The sequence below is a fragment of the Martes martes genome (genome assembly GCF_963455335.1).
Source record: "Martes martes genome assembly, chromosome: 10".
In the NCBI taxonomy this organism is placed as follows: domain Eukaryota; kingdom Metazoa; phylum Chordata; class Mammalia; order Carnivora; family Mustelidae; genus Martes; species Martes martes.
In genome coordinates, this window is record NC_137898.1 from 54,340,638 (window position 1) to 54,361,306 (window position 20,669).

Below are 20,669 nucleotides of genomic sequence, written 5' to 3' on the forward strand. Positions count from 1 at the left end.
TTTATAAGCTCCAGGCCTCACAAAACAGGTCTGCCTCCTGATGGTTTCTTTCCCATCTCCAGCTCAGTGTCTACTTCAATAGGATTTTTTCTGTCTTGTTCTAATTCATTGTATGATCTTTAACAGCTTTCTTTCCTGCTCTGAGTCTCAGTTTCCCCACCTGTTGCAAGACAAAGTGTCAAGAAAGCCTCCCAACATATTGTATTTCTGATTATCATGTATGTTCTCTGGTGAGGGCATCTGTTCTTCCCTGTCATTGTGTGTGTGTGTGGAGGGATGCTGCTGCTGTCTCTTGCCTCTTTCTGGGGCTGGATCAGTCTTACAACCAAAAGGGGGCCAGGCTCTGGGATTATCTGCCTCCCTGATTTGTTGCTGGCCAGTAAAGGTGCTTCCACAGGCAGAAGCTTAGCCAGATTCTGATGCAGAGAAGAGTGCATTAAAAAGTCCCACTCTAACCTCTGTACACCTATCATGATCTGAACCCTGGTGTTGCAAACACACATTGAATCAACTGAGGCTTATTATACAGTGTTTCCTCATACCATGTCAATTAAATTTGAGTAAGTATCTATTAATATAGTATCTTCGCAGTGGCACAGCTTAAGGAGAATATGCTAGGATATATATATATCATATATCATGGATATCCTACCGCAACCCCTACGCCCAGCTACTGTGTATGACACTGGCATTTAGGTGAGTCCAGGATGATGACCCAGAGAGAATACCCACATCCCCCTTGAGCCTCAGACCATGGGCTTCTTGGCAGGTGGTCATGCACAGGAGCGAGCAGCAGGAAGAGGGACCTGACAGGGAGGATTCTACAAAACCCTGTGCCCCTCATCTGCCCCCCAGAAAAAGTCCAGAAAGGAAGTTCAGGAGGAAGCCAAGTCATTTTTATTTCTCGAAGAGTTTGGGTGAGGGAAGAGGGGCAGGGCCATAGTGTGGAACTGGAAAGGAATGAAGGGACTTTTCAGTGCAGAACAGCCTGTTGGGTCAGGGAGGTGTGAGATTAGGCTGGGTGGTATTTTCAGTGCTGAAATGGGGAAGAGCACTGTGAGGTCAAACTGGGGGTGGCCTGGAGCATCTCAGGACTTGGTACCGTGCCCGGCTCCGGAGCCTTAAAGAATCAGTGCCATTACTGTGTGTATATGAGAGGCAGGCCAGCCTCCCTGCGTTTCCGCCAAGTACGGATAGTCCATTGCTAGGGATGCTGTGTGTGTGTATGTCTAAGGTCAGTGCCACGTTTCTGTGTGCCAGGCTCAGTCCCATATAAAGAGTGTGCCTAATTTCCTGTGTGGGAGTTTGGTTTGTGTCAGGTAAGCCAACTGTGCATGTGTGTGTGTGTGCAGGCGCACTGGGATTAGTCCATGCTTTTGGGTGTCAGTGGGTGTGTGTCTCTTGTGTGTCTGGATGGGTCCCTGCTTGTAGAAATGGGGGTGTCCCGCCTCAGCCTCCACTCCTCCTCTGCGCCTCAGCCAGGCCCTAGTGTGCTGATGGTGGTGTAGCTCAGTCTGGACAGTGAAGCAATGGAAGGGGTGGGAGGGTCCTCATCGGGAAGAGGCCTGGGGCGAGCGCGTGGAGGCCTAGGGCAGCAGCGGGCACACGTCTCAAGGCAGGCCTGGCGAAAACGACGGTGCATGAAGCAGTAGACCAAGGGGTTGACACAGGCTGAGGCGTAGCTGAGCAAGTGGATGAAAGAGATCGGCGCCCCTGAAAGTGCGCGGTGTGCGCCAGAGCTGTCGAAGGCACGCCACGTGTTGGCGCTGTACAGTGGCAACCAACACAGGAAAAAAAGCACAACAATCACCAGCAACATCCGCACCACGCGCTTCTTAGCCAACAGCTTGGCCTGGTAGGGCCGGGGGCCGTATCCTGGCCCAGGAGTGGGCGCGGTCAGCGCGGACAGCTCCAGGGTCTGCCGGGAGCGCGGAAGCTGCACGTAGCAGCCGTCACCGTCCTCGCCAGCCAGCCCATTCCCCGGCCGGCAACGCCCAGTCGGGTGGGCGGGACCTGGGCACAGAGGACGGTGGTCAGAGCCTCGGGCTGAGCGCTCTCAACCTCCAGCCCCACCCCCACCCCCACCAGACCCCTAGTTCCAGCCTCTTTGCCTAGTCCGGCTCCTTTCTGCTCCACCCTGTATAGGCCTGGCCACTGCCTCCCAAGGCCAGGGCGGGTGGGGTGGGGGTGGGGGTGGGTGGCTGGATTTCACGCACCTGGTCCCGCCCCATTCCGCAGTCCTTCTTGGCTTCGGAGTCGGCTCTGGCTCTCGTTGTCACTGTCTTCATCAAAGCGAAGCCCTAAGTAGAGTTCGCGGGAGATGAGTCCGTAGGCCACAGCCATAACCACACCCGGGACGAAGAACAGAAGCAGGAGCAGCAGTACCGACCTGGAGACAGAGCAGATCACACAGCTATCTGTCCACCTGTAATCAGCGATGGAGGAAGAGCCAGGGATTCTTTCTAGGGCTGGTGAGCAGGTCCCGGGGGGGGGGGTAAGATTTGGGGGTGCTGCTGGGAAGGGCTAGAGAACTGGGGAGAGGCGCCAAATGGGAATAGGGTGGTGGGAGCGGAAAGGTAATTGGAGTATTGGAGGAGGATTCTGGGGACCGGTAGTAAGCAGCTGATGGAGATGGAGAAGGGAATTCCCAGGAACAGGTAATGAGCACCCTCACCAGGTTTGGCGGACACGTGCATTGGGCCAGCGATGCACGCACTGCAGCACACGGGACGCTCCTGCTGGCTGCACCGCGGTGTACACTGGGTAGGGCACCATTAGCAGTCCAGAGAGCATCCATGTGGCTATAATCACACGAGCTGCGTGGGAACGCGTCTGCCACACACGTGCCTGCAGTGGTCGGCAGATGGCACTGTATCGCTCCAGGGCGATGGCCACGAGGCTCAGTGTGGACACACTCACAGACACCCCTAAACAAGGGAAGAGGAAGGGGTCACTTAGGAAACTTGTATCATACACTCAACCAGTGTGATTTTCTCAGCCCCCACAGGGAAAGACCCTTATGTATGGCAAGGACTTTAGGAAAGGGAGGGGCAGGGGGTTGTCTCACCTACCCATGAGGTAGGAAACCGCCTTACAGACGACTGTGCCAAAGATGAACGTGCCCATGAGATTGGGCAGGAGGGTGAAGGGCATGCAAGCCACAGCCAGCAGGAGGTCGCTGACTGCCAGTGAGAGCAGGAAGGCGTTGGTGACAGTCCTCAGGCGGCGGCTCAGTCCCAAGACCACGATGATGAGCACATTTCCTCCAACACTCATCAGAAAGATCACTGCATAAAGGGTGACCCTAATGGCCAGCTCCAATTCTGGGTAGGAAAAGGGAGAAGTGGCAGTAGGGAGTCTGGCTTTCACTCAGCCAGACCCTCCAAGCCCACTTATTCCCCACCTGGGCTACCCAGCTAGATCCCTCTGCCTCCCAGGAACACCTCCTCCCACGCAGTGGGTGGTGAACTTGAATCCTCCAGGCTTCTAACTAACCCCTTGAGGCTTAGTGAAATTGGCTTGACTCCTCCTTGAGAAAGTTTGTCGCTTCTCAAGCTTTGCTCCAAAATCTCCCTTCTCTTTATAGCTCAATTTCTTGGAAGGATTATCTGGATCTCCTCATTCACCCCTCAGTCCATTACAGTCCAGTGCCCCATCTGTCTCCTCCATGACCATTTGGACACTTCTTCCCAAGATCATGAAGATTTAACTGCCAAATCCAAAGGTCTCTTCTCAACTTATTTTACTTGATCTCCCTGTAGTATTTGGCACTGTTGACCACCCACCACCTTTTGAAACACAGGTCAGGTCATGTCCTTATTGTCTAAAAACAAAACAAACAAACAAAAAACACACACAAAAAATCAAACCCTTTCACCAGCTCTGTACTGTCTGCAGTCCTCTGAGAACTGTCCTCTTCCTCCGCTCGTCTCCTCTTGCAAAGCACCCACTCAAGCCACCTGATGACTCAGTTTCTTGAAGGCTTCATGCACACTCATGACTTCCTCCCTCGCTAACATGAATTTCTCAGCCTGGAATGTTCTTTCACCAGCCCCCATCACAAACTCATTTTCTGTATCTGGTAAATTCCTATTCGCTCTTGCCCTTCGAGACTCAGATGAATGGACCCCTCTTCTGTAAGGCCTTTCTAGATGCCTCATTTGGAGTTAATCTCTCCTTCCTCTAACCCATTTGTGTTCCTTATTAGAATGCTTTTTCTTTTCCGCCTTGTATTTTAATTATCTCCAAACATTCATTCCCACTCAACAAACATGTACAGAGGACTCCCTTTATGCTAGGCACTAGGGACAAAGAGATGAACATGACAAATTCCCTGCCATGTGCAAGCCCATGATCTAGAGGGAAACTTGGATATATAGACAGATTTAAGTGCCACACTGTGTGATAAGGAGTGACGCTGAAGAATATACAAAGTGCTGTGGGAGCTCACAGGGGTGACACTAGTGTTGCTGGGCTAGAAAGAGGGCTGACCCCATTCATTTGTGTCATTGTCTATTGGGGGATGGATTCATCACAGCCAAGTAGACCCAAATGAAATTTAATTGAATTAAACTGGACTCAGTCATTCAAACCCATGGCCTCAGCATGAGGGAGACTAGAGCTGGAAGGGAGAGAGGGCAGGGACAGAGCCTTTCAGGTTGTGGGGAAGGAAGGGCCCAGAGGGGTAGCCCCCGTTTCTGCAACCCCGTACATTGACTCTTGCCATAGGCTCTGAATTAAACTGTTCTCATAACAATAACCAACTTACTCAGAAATGGTTTCAGGCATCCAGTGCATGCTGTTTACAAGAGTTCCCTGAACAGAACCCAGCAGTGACATTACTTGCTCAGATCACACAGGTAAGAAAGATGCTGAATTGGAGAGGCAGCCGAGTCTCCAGATCTCTAAAATGCTCTGCCTCCTACTAATTCCTCACCCCTCTGTCATTCATAATGCTGCCTCCTCCCAATCAGATCTCAATCTCAGTGCCTCTTCCTGCCTCTCTGTACTCCAGTGTGGCATTGCTCACTGTATTATGTTTAACTCTCTACCTCCCTCACTGGACTCTGAGCTTCTTGAGGACGGGGGCAGGCCCATCTTGTTCTTCAGCCTACCCTTGACACTTAGAGTAATGTTTTCTGCATATGGGAGGTGTTCACACATGCTGGCTAATGGATTTTGAATGAAACTGTCACTTTCCACACAAATGCACCTGCTTTGTCTTTCTCCATTCATGCTTCACCTCTGTGTCTCTAAAGCTCCAGCATGCCCTCTTCTCTCTGTCTCTGTTTCTCTGGAGACGCATGTCACTCTCTCTGCAAGGAAGGCTTATGTGTAGCAAATCTGAAGGGGGTGTGTGCGTAAATAAAGAACATTTATGAGGGAGAGCTCTGTCAGAGAGATCCTTGGACCCAGAAAAAGAGCTGGTAGTCTATCCCGTACTTTTTGTGTCTCTTCTCAGTCCACTGTTCTTCCCCCAATCCACCCCTTTCCTTACTCTCTCTAGTTCTATCATCTTTCTCAGATCTTTCCCTGGATGTCTCTTTTCAAATAGTTCTTGCTTTTTTATTTTTCTTTCTTTTTCTTCTTCTTAGAATTTGTTTATTTATTTGAGAGAGAGAGAGAGAGAAAGAGAAAGAAAAGGGGGTGAGATAGAAGGAGAGGGAGAGAGAAAATCCTTAAGCAGACTCCCTGCTGAGCAGAGAGCCCAAAGCCCACGCTTCATCCCAGGACCCTGAGATCATGACCTCAGTTGACATCAAGAGCCGGGCGTTTAAATGAATGAGCCACCCAGGCACTCCTTCAGCTCCTAATTCTTGAATCAATAACCACACCTCAAGTTGGTACAGCACTCTAAAGTATAGAAAGCACCTTTCTCATTCATTCATCCAACTGATGTGTCCCATGTGTGTCCTTGAACTTGGTGGAGCAGAAAAATGAGACTATGCCCACCCTTATGAAGGTCCCAATTTGCGTGGGTCTCCAGAAAACTAGAGTCCCAGTAAAATTGCCCAGCACTTTGCGGTTTTGCTGGGCATTCCCAGCTATTACCTTCCAGCCACTGCCATCTCTCCAAGTCTTTGCTGTTGAACAATTAGGAGAAGTGAAAAAGAAATCTTAGAACTAGGAGTCTGAGGAGGGGGAAGGAGGGGTGAAAAGGTAGAGCACAGGATTTTTAGAGCAGTGAAACTATTCTGTATGGTACTATGGTAGCTAGATGTTATTACACATTTGTTAAAACCCATAGAATAGGGGCGCCTGGGTGGCTCAGTGGGTGAAAGCCTCTGCCTTTGGCTCAGATCATGGTCCCAGGGTCCCGGGATTGAGTCCTGCATCGGGCTCTTTGCTCTGCAGGGAGCCTGCTTCCCCCTCTCTCTCTGCCTGCCTCTCTGCCTACTTGTGATCTCTCTCTGTCAAATAAATAAATAAAATCTTTAAAAAAAAAACCCCCATAAAATATATAACAAAAAGAGTGAACCCTAATGTACACTGTGGAATTTAGTTGCCAATATATCAATATTAGTTTATCAAATATAACAAATGTATTGCCTTAATATAAATATTAAAAATAGGGGAAATTGTGTGTGTGTGTGTGTGAGAGAGAGAGAGAGAGAGAGAGAGAACTCCTTGTGCTTTCCATTTAGTTTTCCTGTAAACTTGAAACTACTGTAAAAATAATCTATTAGTAGGATGCCTGGATGGTTCATTCTGTTAAGCATCCAACTCTTGATTTTAGCTTAGGTCTTGATCTCAGCGTGGTGAGTTCAAGCCCTGTGTTGGGCTCCATGCTGAGCATGGAACCTACTTAAACACATACGTGCATAAATAAATAAAAGTCTAATAGTTTTCTCAAAAGTCACCAAAAAAAATTGGAAGGAAGACTTGTGTGTGTATTTCTGTCTGTATTTATGCATCCCTGTGCATTTGTGTAGCGGAATAGGAGTGATCACAGTGGCTTCAACAACTGGCAACTTAAGGTAGAGGTGTAAGAATGGGAGAGGCACCTTAGAGATATCATGCCTATTATCTAATATCAGAGATATGATCTGTGGGCATCATCCTGCTGAGCCAGAGAACTCAGAAGACCGTGACAGTTCATTTCTGCTTCTGGGGTCTAGGGAATCTGCATTTGTTCTGTCCAGATGATGGCAGAGAAGTATAAGCACAAAAATCCAGATAATGTGCCATAAAACAAAAATCAGGACTTAATAAGAAATGACACTGCAGTTACTGATGCCTCAAATCCTGCCTTCCACTGGTATGTTAGCTCTGGTCACCCATGAACACAGACATCAAGGTAATACCCTTGTGTCTGTGGGAGCACGGACAGCATCCAACTGATTGTGGATAATAGCTGGGCATATGGGGTACTCACTGAGGGAGCAGAAATAATGTGGAAGGATGTGCAGTTAATATCAGAGTGAAAATTGGGTAACAGTTTAGTTTTTGAGATAAGGCCTGGGTGGGTGAGCGTAATACCTATTTTTGTGGACAAGGTGTGAGAAGGGTAACAGCTAGGTGTCTGTAGGTAATGCCTCATTGAGAGGGGGATACCTGTAGGGTTAGGTAATATCGGAGCAAGTGTCGTAACATTGGTTCCGATGTTAGTGTCGGTGCTGCTGTGGCGAGCAAGAGCAAGGCCAGCGGTCACGTCTGAGTGAACGAGAGTAGTATCTGCAGATACGTTTGTGGGTAACATCTCGTTTTGTAGATACCAACTTCAGGAAACGTGGATTACATCCAGAGGTCTGAATGTGAATGGGGGAGTATCCAAGTGATGACGGTAGCAGCTGAGTAAGCAGAAGTAATATCCAAGTATGTGTGGGCAATAATTAAGTGCGTAGGGACGTGAGATGTTAACACGTTACGATGTTAGCTGAGATACGAATCTGACCGAGTAGAGTAACTGAGTGCCTGAGCGAACACAGGTAGCATTTGGGTCTTTGTGGATAATATCTGAATGTGTGAGAGTGACGTCTGTGATTTTTATGAGTAGTATCTGGAAAAGGCTGTTTAGGGGACCACGGGCAATATCTATGTGTGGAAGATAAAAGAAAACCAAGTGTGTTTGGTGGATGAGTGACATCTAAATAACGTGGGCAATGTTCAAGTAACTGTGGGTGACATCTCTTTTTCAGTGGGCAGCACCCGAGTGAGCATTAGCACTCAGGTCTGTGTGGGTAACAGGTAAGACTAATGTGGGCGCCTGGGTGGCTTAGTCAGCTGAACGGCTGCCTTCCACTCAGGTCATGGTCCCATGGTCCAGGGATCGAGTCCTGCACCGGGCTCCTTGCTCAGCCAGGAGTCTGCTTCTCCCTCCTCCTCTCCCTCTGTGTGCCTATGCACTCTCTCTCTCTCTAATATATCTCAAAAAAAAAAAAAAAAAGACTAATGTGGGTAAAATCTACATTTCTACTGGTAACACTGGAGTGAGCCTGGCAAACAGGCATCTGTGGGGATAATATCTGAGTGAGAGGCTAATGGTCTTTGTGGGTAACTTCTGACTGCCTGGGCAACAGCCAGCTAACTCTGGATAACAACATCCAGATGAACAAGGCCAATTCTTGCACCTGTGCTCTTAGTCATTTCACGTTGTGCTTTCTCAGGGTCCCCTGCTCTGTTGACTATCCCTGCTCTCTGCTGTACCTTCAGTCTTCCTCTCTCGGCCCATTCTGCATCAACATTTAAAAAGGACTCTCTCCTCTACTGTGCTCGAAGGGGCACACACACACACACACACCCCCAAAGACAACTCCCCCACCCCATACACCATTCCTCAACCCCATGCTATTTCCAGCACTATTCTATTTTTTCTTTGCCTTTCTCTCCCTATCAAACTTCTGGAAAGTTTTGTCTACACGCCCTGGTTCACTTCTCAGAATCCCCTCCCTCATTGTCCCAAACTTCAACCTACTGTAGCCAGACCTTAACACCCATTAAGCCTCCTTGATAGGAGGTCCTTGTTACTGGATCTGAAGGATGCTGTTTCGTCCTTATTCGACTTATATCAGCAGCATTTGACATCACTTATCCCATCTTGCTTGAAGTCTTTTCCTTGTCTTCTTGTTTCTCTGTTGGTTTCGTCATGGGCTCTCCTTCCTTCACTGGTTTTTATGTATCAATCTTCTTCAGGATCCTGCCCTAGGACCCCTTTTCTTTTCATCCTGCACAGTCTTCGTATGACTTTATTTGTTCCCATGCCTTCCATTACCTCCTATATGCAAAGATCTTTCAGGTCTATATTTCCAGCTGGTACCTCTCCCCTAAGTTCCTGACCACCAGATTTGACAGCTCACTGGCCAATTCCACCTGGGTATATCACCAGCATTTAAACTCAGTGGATTCCAAATTGAATTTATAATCTTCTCCTTCAAACCTTGTTTCTGTCCCTTTCTTCTCTTTCTCATGATATAGCACCAACATCCATCCAATTGTCCAAGCCAGAGACCGAGATGTCATCCCTTGACCTCTTCCTCCCTCTCCGTTTCTAATGAATCACCATGTTCTGTTGTTTCCACTTCCAGAAGTGCCTCTCAAATCCACCCACTTCTCTCCATCCCCACTGCGAATACCTTAGTCTAAGCCCACATCGTCTTTCACCAGAGTAATATAATAGCCTTCTAAACTGTCTCCCCAACCCCCACCTTTCATGTCTTCTACTCCAGTCCATCCTCTCTACTATAGAACGAATTCAGGCTGTACTACTGAGCCTTTCAGCAGTTGCCATTGCCCTCAGGATAAAAATCTACTCTCCTGGGGCAACTGGGTGGTTCCATCCCTTACGGGGTTAAGCATCTGTGTTTGGCTCGGGTTATGATTTCAGGGTGCTGGGATCGAGCTCCTGAGTCATGGGGCTCCCTGCCCAGTGGGGAGTCTGCTTCTCCCTCTCTGCCCCTCCACCCAGCTTGTGCTTGCTTTCTCAAATAAATAAATAAAATCTTAGAAAAAAATCCATACTCCTTAGCCAGGTCTGTAAAGCTCTTCGTAAACCCTCTAGGCTGGTCTTAATCCTGAGTGTTACTTTTTCCTCTCTTATGGTGTGTGTTTCAGGCTCTCAGAAACTGACACACTGAAGGGAAGTACCACCGATTTAAACTTTGGGAGCTTAATCATACTGTTCCTCTGCTTAGAATGCTTTTGGCCATTCTGGCCCCTTCATGTATCTGGCTCTCCCTCGTCTTTTTTATTTTTATTCAGTTATTCCTCAGGAGGCCAACTTTGATTCCCACCGCTAAGCTAGGCTAGGCTAGGGCTCCTTTTCTTTGTTCCCACAGCCTTCCTAAGGCACAGTCCCACTTTGTGCTACAATTCCCTGCTTGTCTGTCTCTCCCACTAAACTGTGAGCTCCATGAAATAGGAACTGTTCATTTTGGTACCTAGTACTAACTCTGGTTCAATAAATATTTGTTGAATGAAAGAAACTAAGTGAGACTGTGTAACAACTAGTCTGAGAAAACATACATTATTTTGTGGGGGTAAATACTCAAGTATTTACTCAAATACTCATTTTCCTTTCTTGAACATGGAATAATTTCCTTATGCTCGGCTCTGTTCCATCTCTTGGAATCCCCCTCCTTCCTTTTCTGCCTACTGAACTCCCTACTTCAAGACCCAGGTCCTGGGCTCCCTCGTCTAGGAAGTTCTTGGATTCCATCTCCTATGGGAGCCCACAATTCAGACCCTCTCCTGGGATTTCTCATGCTGCCTATTATTTTCCCAATGGTTTGTCTCGCCTTTGCACTTGACTATGGGCAGATGAGGGTCTGGACTGGGTCTCTTTCATTCCTGAGTCCCCAGCATTTAGCCCAGCTACACCAGTAGGTGTCCAGAAGACATTTAAGGAAAGAAAAGGTGCAGGAAGAGAAAACATATATAGTGAGCTGGGTTATCAAGAAAATGCGGCTGCTGGCCTGTGGGAGGAGGGAAAGTCATTTTGGGGACTGAGTAAGTGGAAGCAGTGGGGGTGGAGGGGGGAGATGGTGGCACAAGGGATAGGAGACAAAGGGCAAAGTCAGGCTCTAAGAGGAAGAAACCTCAGGAGAGGCAGGTTGGAGAAGGGGCTTAGAAGGGACTTGAAAACAGAAAGAGAGAGGGGAGAGTGCCTTGATTAGAATTCCTACCTTGGGAGGCAGGAGGATTTGAGGAGGAGTAAAACGGAGACACGCAGCTCTAGGGAGCAGCCCCCAGTGTCCAGCCTAACTCAGGTTTAGAAGATCTCTTTTGGGAAGGCTGGGGGTTGGGGTGGGGGGACACTGGAGATTATAACTCTAACTTCCCATGTAAGCCTTCCATAGTGCTCCTTCTCTCAACCAGCCCTCTTCTTTTTTCCCAGTCTTGCCTTCTTTTCTTTCTTTCCTTCCCTATTGTGGCTCTGTGAATTGGATTTAAAAGGAAGAGAGACCTGGAGGATAGGCAAGAAGAGGAGGTCCTTGCTTCCTGACCGTCTGTGTCTAGAAGGAGACTCTGTGTTATGTGTTTGGGGGTGACCAGTAGCTCTGGGTGCGGCCCGGAGACCGGGGCGTGAAGGGGCTCTTATCAGGTGGTGTGAAGCTGTGATGAAGTTTTTATGAGTCTTGGGGTGGGGGTTGGGGGGGAGAGGGCAGAAGTGTCGGGGGAGCTGTTTGGGGACTGAGAGGGAGTACTGTGAAGGGATGGTGTAGGCGTTTGAGGAGGCAATGGGGGCCACTATCAGTGTGGGGTGCAGCAAGGAGGAGCTGGTGGAGGGGGTTTAGGGGGGCACCCACCTCGTGTCCCGGCTCCGCGGATGCGAGGGGGCTCGCAGCTGAGGTTGCCCGCACCGCTGCTGTTGAGGAGGGCCCCCCCCGGGCGGCACAGGGAAGCCCCCGGCCCGGTTCCGGACCCCTGCGCGCTCCGATTCAGCTTTAGCAGCTCCATGGCCCTGGCCCAGCCACCGCCTCCCTCCGCTCGGCCGGGAGGGCTCCCGCTGCGGCTCCACCTGCTCCCGCCGCGGTTCGGGCGGAGGCTTCCGCCCCGCCTGGTCCCCGCCCCCAACCTTGGCCCCTGCCCCGCCGCTCCTCCTCCGTTCGCCCCGCCTAGGCTCGCCTCCCTCCCAGGCTAGTCTGCCTCGGTCCCGCCAGGTGACTCTCCGCCCCCCTCCCACGCTCAGGACATCCACACTCCCCCCACCCACCGGTACTGTCCTTCAGGCTCGCCCCCTCCCTACTCTCTCTCTCCGGTCTTCTCCTAGAGATCTCCTTCCCGCCCACTCCCCTTCACCACCGTCCCGGTTCGGAGGAATTCTTGGGAGTGTGTGTGCGCGCGCGCGCGCGCCTGTGTGTGTGTGTGTGTGTGTACGCGCCTGTGTGCGTGTGTTGGCGAGGGTAGCGGTGGGGGTTACGGGTGGATGGAGGGGTGGCAGGGTGGGAGGTGGCGGGGTTGGGGGGAGGAGGGTGAGAGGGTTTGGGTGGGGCGCGGCTGCCGTGGGATCTAGCATTTTTCCCTGGTGGGTCAGGGACCTGGAGGTGGCCTTTTTAACAGAGTGGCATCAGCCGCGGGTTTCTGTACCATGCCGCAGTGGCTCCAGTGACCGCGACACTATCGCTACAGAGTTCCCTGTATCTCCTCGCCAAGGGGCTGGAGCAGCCCCTCATCTGCCCCCACACCCTCCACCTCCCACCTCAGGGCCCAACACCCAGGCTTCCAGCCAAAGCTCCCAAGGAACTCTCCAGAGCGGGCAAGGACGGCGGGGTGGGGAGGCTGGTGGTGGCGGGCAGCATTTATCCTCGGGGAGTCTTGGCGCGCAAAAGGGCTGCGGGGAGGAAGAGTCTGACTTGGGTGTGACGGCAGCCTGGGTAGCAGAGAGAACTGCTTAGAATAAACGGAGGAGGGTTGGGCTGATGGTGGGGTTTGGTTCCAGCGTCTGCCCAGCACTGGCACAAGAGGAAAGGAGGGGGCTGGCTCTCCTGTCTCCAGGCAGCGCCCACCCACACCGACACACTGACGCTCACTGTTTGCTCTTTGTGCAGGTGGAGCAGCCTGTGTGGGGCGTCAGGTTCCCAAGAGAAGGGACCAGAAGGGCGCCGGATCACTGGAGTGCAGCCGGAGCAAAGCGTAAGGGGGCATGCAGTGGACTGAAGTGGTGGGTTCAGTTCCTGGGGCAGGACTTGCTTCCACTTACATTTCAGCCCTGCTGGCTATCCATTCTTCTCTATTCCAAGGAAACTCCAACATGACCTTAAAATTCCACTCTCTGGCCCCCAGCGGTATCTGCTGGAGGTGGGGGCATCAGTCAAAGAGCAGATCAGACTGTGAATGAGGTCTGAGTTTATGGGGAATTCAGAGACCCCTATCCAGTTTGTCTTTGGGAAAGGACCTGTTCCAGCAAGAACTGAGTTTATATGGGCTGGGGCACTGAAGGAGGATTTAAGCCCGAGGTGGGTGGGGATGTTGTCACCTGTCTCCCCCACACCCCCCGCCTGGCACTGCCTGCCTTCCCTGTCAGAGTGCCCTGGACCAGAAGAGCCTGATTTGCTGTTTGTTCAGCTCCAGCACAGGTGGCATCTCAGATAACCTGCTGGACTTTTCCCACATTGGATGATGGTAGGGTTGGGGGACAGGGAAGCAAAGGAAATGTCGGAGAGAGAGAGGAGTGGAAATAGGAGTAGACGGGCATTCACTTATTCAGCAAAGTATGTGCCAGCTGTAGGGCTGTGTATTAGTTGTCTGATACATCCCGTGTCTGAGTAGCTCCCACTCTCCTGGGGGAAAGTGACAGGTAAGCCAACGATTATGTGCATCTGGGATGATACACAAGTCAGAAATTTAGAAATCAGCCTGGCTGCCTTACTCCTTTAGGCACCTTCACCTGGAATAGAGGCTGTGACAAAAGCCCAGACTCCTATCCAAGTACGAGGGATTTATTCTGCAGCTGCCGAGCATCTTTGGGAAGTCAGTCCTCAGCTGCCCAGCCCCTTGGGGAGTTGGCTGAGCCGAGGAATGACTGCTCAGGCAAGATCCGGTTCCCTTCCTGAGGCATCCTGCATCCAGTGACCAGCTCAGCACAGATGCTCAGCCTCCTCACTCTGACAGAGGACAGCTCTGAAAGACCTGCACAGCTCCTCACGGGGTTGACCAAGGCCTTTGTGGGGATGGAATCACTGGCCCGCTTCTGCCTTCACCCCGTCCTTCTTTCCTCCTTGCTCTTACACAGGTGTTGACGCCAGGAGAACTCCTTAGTAAACATCCTCCCCAGTAATCTCTGTCTCAGACTCTGCTTCCTGGGGAACAGAACTGCCTCCCTCCCATAGTCAATCCATCATGAAGCCTGTTGATTTTAGCCACTGAGTGTTCCTCGAATCGGTATGCTTACATCTGCGCCGACATTTCCCACTGTTTCTTGCACTGCTCTCCTAGCTGCTTGTGGTCCACCACCTTTTACTGATGGTCCTTACATCCATCCTCCACCTTAAAGTCAGAGTGATATGTGCAGAACACAAACCTGATTGTGCCACTCTTCAGACCTTTGCTTTGGGGATAGAGAAAACCTTTTCACAGAGTCTCTGAAGCCTGTGTGGTCTGGCACCTACTGATCTCTCTAACCACCTTCTTTCAAGTCCTTGTGCTTCTTGTTCTCTTCCCTGTAGACACACTGGCCTTTCTTTAGTCCATTTTTGTTGTTGTTGTTGTATATTCTGCCAGCTACATGGCTTTTGCACATGGTCTCTGAAAACTTTCCTTCCTTATCTAATTAACTCCTGCTCATCCTTCTCATCTCAGCTCAAGGTATCAGCATTTCTCAGGGACATTTTTCCTGGTTTCCCCTCCTGAGTACCGGGTGGAATTATGAAATGGCACCAAAGGATTCTCAGTCTTGCAGTCTCCTTCCCTAGAGTGTGGGTAGAACCTGTAAATATGATGAGATGCTACCTTCACGATCCTGTTATATGACAAAAGGGATTTTGCCTATGTAATTAATGTTACTAATCAGTTGACCTCAAGATAGATTATTCAACGAGTCCTAATGGAGTCACAAGAATTTACTCTGCTTGGCTGCAGAAAGGAAATCAGAGAGATTTGAAGAAAGGTTTGACACACTGTTGCTGGCTTGAAGAGGACGGGGGCCATGTGGTAAGGAATGCAAGGGCCTGTGGCTGGTTTGAGGAAGGAGCAGGGTGCAGAATGGGTACCTGAGAGTGGGCTCTAGCTGAGAGCAGCTTCTGGCTGACAGCCAGCCAGAAAACAGCAACTTTAGTCTTTTGCCTACATGGAACTAGATTCTACTAACGACAAGAATGAGCTTGGAAGTGGGTATTTCCCTCCCCGAGAACCCAGAACAGAATTTCATCTGGCTGACACTTTGACCTCTGCCTGGTGACATCCTGAGCAGAGGACCCAGCCATACTGTACTAGACTTCTGGCCCACATGCCCACTACCTACTAAGCGGATATTGTTTTAAGCTTCCAAATTCATGGTCATTTGTTGTGGTAGCAATAGAAAATGAACACACCTCTCAGTCACAGGAAGTAGCAAATACAGACCCCTGCAAGCCACGCGAGGAAGTAGAAGTGCTGGAAATTGGTTAAGATTTAGAAAGATTTGGAGTAACCGCTATGGCAGCTGGTGTGGAGAGCAGCTGGAGCATCTTGAGGTATTGGGAGTCCATGACATAACTCAGGTGACTAACTCAGGCTTGAGTTAAAGTCCTGGAGGCAGTGGGGAAGATGGATCCTGGAGCTATTTAGGAGGTAGACAGAATTTAGAGGTTGCTTACATGTGGAGGGTGAGGGAGAAGGATGAGATTAAGTTGAATAAGGTTTCTGGTACTTGGATAGGAACTGTTTGCTGAACACCTACGCTGTTCAAAGCACATTACTTTTAATCCTCACCAAGAACTATACATTTCAGTCCAGTATGACTGGTCACTATTTTAGCTGAAAAAACTGTGGCTCAGAGAGAGAGGGTTTAAGTAACTTGCCCAAAGCCACAAAACTACTGGGTGAAAAAGTTACAATTCAATGCCAGTGATTTTGGAAATGAGAATTCAGGTGCTTATATGATGATGCTTCCAAGAATGAGCAAAAGTTTTACTAAATTTCTCTGATCACCTTTCTCTTCTTTTACACAATAGTTTTCCCAGTGTTTTTGGACTTGTAAAATCTCTCATGTCATCTCCACCACCCCCTCCCCCAGCCGACACCACTCACGCATACCATCCTTCACTCACAATAAATAACCCGGCCTCCCACTTCATAGAGAAAATAGTAACCATCAGACAGCAACTCCTACCAGCGAATCTGTTCCATTTTGGACGTGGTAAGTTTCAGATGCTTATTAGACATCCAAGTAGGAATTCCAGTAGGAGGCTGAATATACAGGTTGCATAGGAAGTAATGCAAGCCATACAATTAATGAGAGTGTGTTAAATAAAAAATGAGGAACCAGGTCAGAAATCTGGATATTTAAAGGCCGGATAGAGAAAGGCCAGCCTGGGAAAGAGACCAAGAGGAGTAGACAGAGAGCTGGGAGGAAAACAAGGGGAGCAAGCCATCATAAAAAAAGAGAGGAAAAACAAAAGAGAAAGGAGAAAGGGGCGGAGAGGGAGAAAGGGAGAGGAGGAGAGAAAGGAGAGAGGGATAGAGAGAGAGAGAAGTTAATTAATTTCTAATGCAAGATTCTTGAGAAGGCAGGGAGGTATGGAATCCAGAGCACGTGTGGAAGGTTCTAGGTTTTGATAGGAGTAGATACTCAATTGTAAGAGGAAGTTAGAAGAGAATAATTATAGATGAAAATAAGTCACGGCTGACCAGCTAGCAACTATTATTTCCTAGACGCCTTGGCAGCTAAGTGTGGCTTAATGACCGTGTTCTGGACGGTGGCTGTGGGTAGAAGTGTTATAGGAGAGGACTGGACTGTTTCTGCCTCCTTGCCCTTTCCTGCAGGTTGAATGTGAATCTGAAGGTAAGCCATCTTCAGTCATTTCACTAGGGATGGCAGGATGATAAGACGGTAGGAGTAGGGTCTTCTACACTCAAGCTGTTTTATTACCCCAGGTTCTCCTATATGAAGAAGAAACGGCTCCTCTTATCCTAGCTACTTGTTTTGTATCTTAATTAACATAGGAGGTATGTAGATTTAATGGGAGCTGCTGTCTTATATTTTCTATGTTCTCTGTGAAGTTGGAGATCTGGTTATCAGTGAGTGGTGTGTGTGTGTGTGTGTGTGTGTGTGTGTGTGTATGTGTGGACACAACCGAAATTTTAGTAGTCAGGATGGTTTAAGAAAACTGTATAAAATGGGAAAGGGGAAGTGGACGCTAGAGAAATGTAGTAAGACAACTAGGAAAGTGTTGAGGACCCACTTAGGAGTTGGTGACCATGAATTTCTAGTGATACTAATTTCTCCAGCAGAGCTCAGAGAGTTGGATGCAAGCACGGAGACTGTTGAATACTCAGCTCATCCAAAGTTGAGGTTTTGCCAGTTGGGTGGAAGTGAAAAACAAAGGGACAAGGGCAAAATAATGGGCCACGAAATCTCAACCGGACACAGAGAAGACAGCTACGAGGTAGGTGACGAAGTCTAAAGTGAGTAATAAGTAGGCTTCTGAAGTGGAGCTGTTAGCAGTGAGAAAGGGAAGAGAGTAGTGCAAAGATCATATGGAGGAGTGTCAAGGATCAGGGGTGTACTGAGAGTGAAGAAGCAGCATTGATGAGCGCAGGGAACCCCAAATCTGTGCACTGAGCTGTGAAAAGAAAAGGAGCCACTCCTTTCTGCAAAGGGTGTACCATCCTTGCAGGCCTACTGGTTTTAGTTAACATGGGAGTTGTGAGAAGGTTCAAAGAAGCTGATGTTGGGAAAGGGGTTACAGAGGGGGAAACTCCTCGGTGAAGTCTCTCCTATGTACTTCCATATCATCTTATACCATGGTGCATTCCATGTTGTTCCTCGCGCTCACACCTTGCTCATACTGTCCCCTGTAACTAAATTCACATGGGTGATGGGGAGATGAGGGCCAGGAGGTGGTGGATATAGATTGTTTCAAGAAGATGGTTTATAAGAGGAAAAAAAACCCAAGGAAGGGGTAGAGTGGAGATGAGGGAATACTATGAGCAGAGGAGGGTAAAAATGAGGTGTTAAGAGAAGGTGGAAGATTGTTTCTCAAAATCAGGAAATTCCATCGATGCCAGGGATTAACTCAGCCTTTAGGGAAAATGGGATTGCTTAGGATCAGGAAACAGGGGACCTTGGATCAAAGCAAGGAGGGAACTGCAAAGTCAGTATGGGTGACCAGAGGAAAGAGACCTTGACCCTAGTCCCGGAACAAGTCAGAAACCTAAGAGGTCAAGGAAGCAAGGGCAGGATGTCCTGGCAGAGGGCCAAGTTCAGTTCTGAGGGAAGTTGCTTTTTTGATTCTAGCCTTGACCTGCCAAGGTTGTCACGTTTTTTTGGTTTCTCTCTCTCACTCTGTGTGTGTGTGTGTGTGTGTGTGTGTGTGTGTGTGTGTGTGTTTGAAAGGGAGTGCTGGCCCACCTCGCTTGACTCTTACATCTAGAATAATTTACCTTTCCCTTGGGGGAAGTCTCAATCACCTAGCTACTGCCACAGCAGCTCAAGTGTGGGCACATGATCCTTCTTTCAATATTCTCTATCACCACTGAGATAAGAGGGGAACGTTTAAACAACACTTCAGTAAATGTTCTGGGGAAACAACTAGAGAAGGGAGAATATAGCGCCTAATGTCCATCAGATAACCCGCTTTATGAGGGACTGCTTCTTCTAGGGGTCTTGCAGCTTTGCCAAATATCAGTGCTTTACCCGGAAGACCCGGAACTCACACACACACACACACACACACACACACACACACACTGCTGGGAAGGTCGTGGATGGGCTCTGCCTCCAGCACCTCTGGCTCTGACCCACATGCACAGCTCGGATCCAGTGTTAGAAGAGGAGCTAGTCACAGTGTAGTCCTTGGGGTCCCCCCTCGCCCACTGGCTCAGCCCCTCCCTCTGGGGCTCACTGGGCTGCCTTCTCTCCACATCTTTCGAGGCCTTCTCTTGTCTGCCTTTCTGTGATGTGCAGCTCTGTTTCTGTGCTGAGCTCCTGCCCACACACTCCCTGCCCACGCTGGAGGCTCTTCTCTTGGAATAAGTAAAGAGGGCACAGGCTCTGAAGACAGACGGGCTGGAGCCAGAGCAGGCAGGGATGCTGGTCAGAGGAAAGCAGCGAGGGAAAGACCCGCTTCCAGAGCGTGGGGCTTGTGCCGGGGAGAGCCGAGCACACACATAGGGGCTGGCTCTCCCTGATGGCTGCATTTGGCTTCAGACCTGGGCTCTCAGGGGTAGGCCAAGAGGGGCCTGGATCTCCCAGGTCAGGGTCTCACTTGAAAGCTAAAAAAGCCACAGGAAGCCTCACTCAGGAAGTCACCAAAGAGAAGGCTTCGAGCTACAAGCCTGCAGGGCCCTCTGGCACCTGTTGGGAGAACAGCAAGGGTGAGGACAACCAGCCAAGATACTGAAACTGGAAAGGCAGTGCCAGACACAGAGAGGGCCCATGCGTGTTCGACCAAGAGCACAAGGAATTTTTCAAGCTGCAGGGGAGGGCAGTCCTGAATGCTCTCGGCTATGCTATCAGGTAGTGCTGCTCCCACCAGGGCTGCCTCAGGCCCTGACTTGGCACAACTTCCTCTGTAACAGCTTTCAGCGTCATCACCAATGGATTTTAGTCTTTGCTAAAAAAAAAATCAAGAGTTTTTACAAGCCAGACCACGGTTCTGTCCCTAAGATTCTATTTCTCCCTGTCCCTAAGATTCTAGTTCTCCCAGCTTTACAAGGCCTGGGCCGGAGGTAGGAGGAGGGGAGGGAATGGAGCCCTGCGCCCTCTGCTGGCCAGACCGGGCATTGCCAGGACAGGCCGGAGGCCCAGGGTTGCTGGGCAAGGCCAGACCACCTGTGCCCCACAGCTTCAAAGGCGCAACTGGGCTAGAGGGGTGGGAAAAACGGGTACAGCTACCATTCATTGCTAAGCAGTTGCTACTTGTCAGGCATTGGCAGGCAGTTTACAGTCATTATCTCATTTACATTTTAATTCTCCAAGCATTTCTTTCAACAACCCTGAAAGATTGTGTAGGAGGCTTGAGAGTCCCCCAGCTAGTAAGTGATATTTCAGAGCTAAAATCTGACTTGGACTGACTCCAAGCTCTTTTCCATCTGTTGTGCTTTTAGGCCAGCCTCATACTTCCCCTGACTTGGGTCTCGACTCTGACCCCAGCTCTAACCTGGCTTAACCATCCTTCTCTGATCTGAGCCTTAAGGCAAACACTAGCTTCAGCCTCAAGCTAGAATCCACCCACCTTGCCTCCTGCTCCTGGCACCTAGTGTTTGCCCTGGATCTTTCCTTGGGTTGGATGGCCCTTCTTCCTATGAATCTGATTTCCTCCCAAGCTTGATACTTAATTTCCATCTGTCTCTTGGGCAAGCAGCCAAACTCCCAGAAAGAAAAAGATGAAGTAGGGAGGCCGAAGAAGCCTCTGTATGTGTGTGTGTGGAGGGTGGTGGTGGTGGATGGGTGTAGCTAACTGGGAACATTGAGGAGGAGTGTATATCTCAAATCTTAGCCAGGCTGAGGTGTCCTGAGGTTAGTGATCTCAGGAGAGACATGGGTGAGGCCCTAGGTCCTGTGAGAGGGAGAAGAGCTAAGCTAGAAGCAG

General features: G+C 49.7%; 1 protein-coding gene across 1 annotated transcript; it reads right to left on the reverse strand.

Moving 5' to 3' along the window:
* Positions 1 to 876: 876 nt before the first annotated feature.
* Positions 877 to 11,951, reverse strand: CCKBR (cholecystokinin B receptor). The gene is made up of 5 exons (XM_080816787.1): positions 11,745 to 11,951; positions 3,072 to 3,323; positions 2,675 to 2,927; positions 2,217 to 2,389; positions 877 to 2,013 (listed from the first exon to the last, which is right to left on the reverse strand). The coding sequence occupies exons 1-5, from the start codon at positions 11,893 to 11,895 to the stop codon at positions 1,475 to 1,477; spliced, it is 1,368 nt and encodes a 455-aa protein (XP_080672913.1). The 5' UTR covers positions 11,896 to 11,951; the 3' UTR covers positions 877 to 1,474.
* Between the last annotated feature and the right edge of the window lie 8,718 nt (positions 11,952 to 20,669).

Excerpts from the sequence above, each read along its gene's own strand:
- CCKBR (XM_080816787.1), bottom strand. The coding sequence starts at position 11,895 with ATGGAGCTGCTAAAGCTGAATCGGAGCGCGCAGGGGTCCGGAACCGGG. Across the intron at positions 2,928-3,071 it reads GGCGGTTTCCTACCTCATGG|GGGTGTCTGTGAGTGTGTCC; the intron begins GTAGGTGAGACA and ends TCCCTTGTTTAG. Across the intron at positions 2,014-2,216 it reads GCGGAATGGGGCGGGACCAG|GTCCCGCCCACCCGACTGGG; the intron begins GTGCGTGAAATC and ends CTCTGTGCCCAG.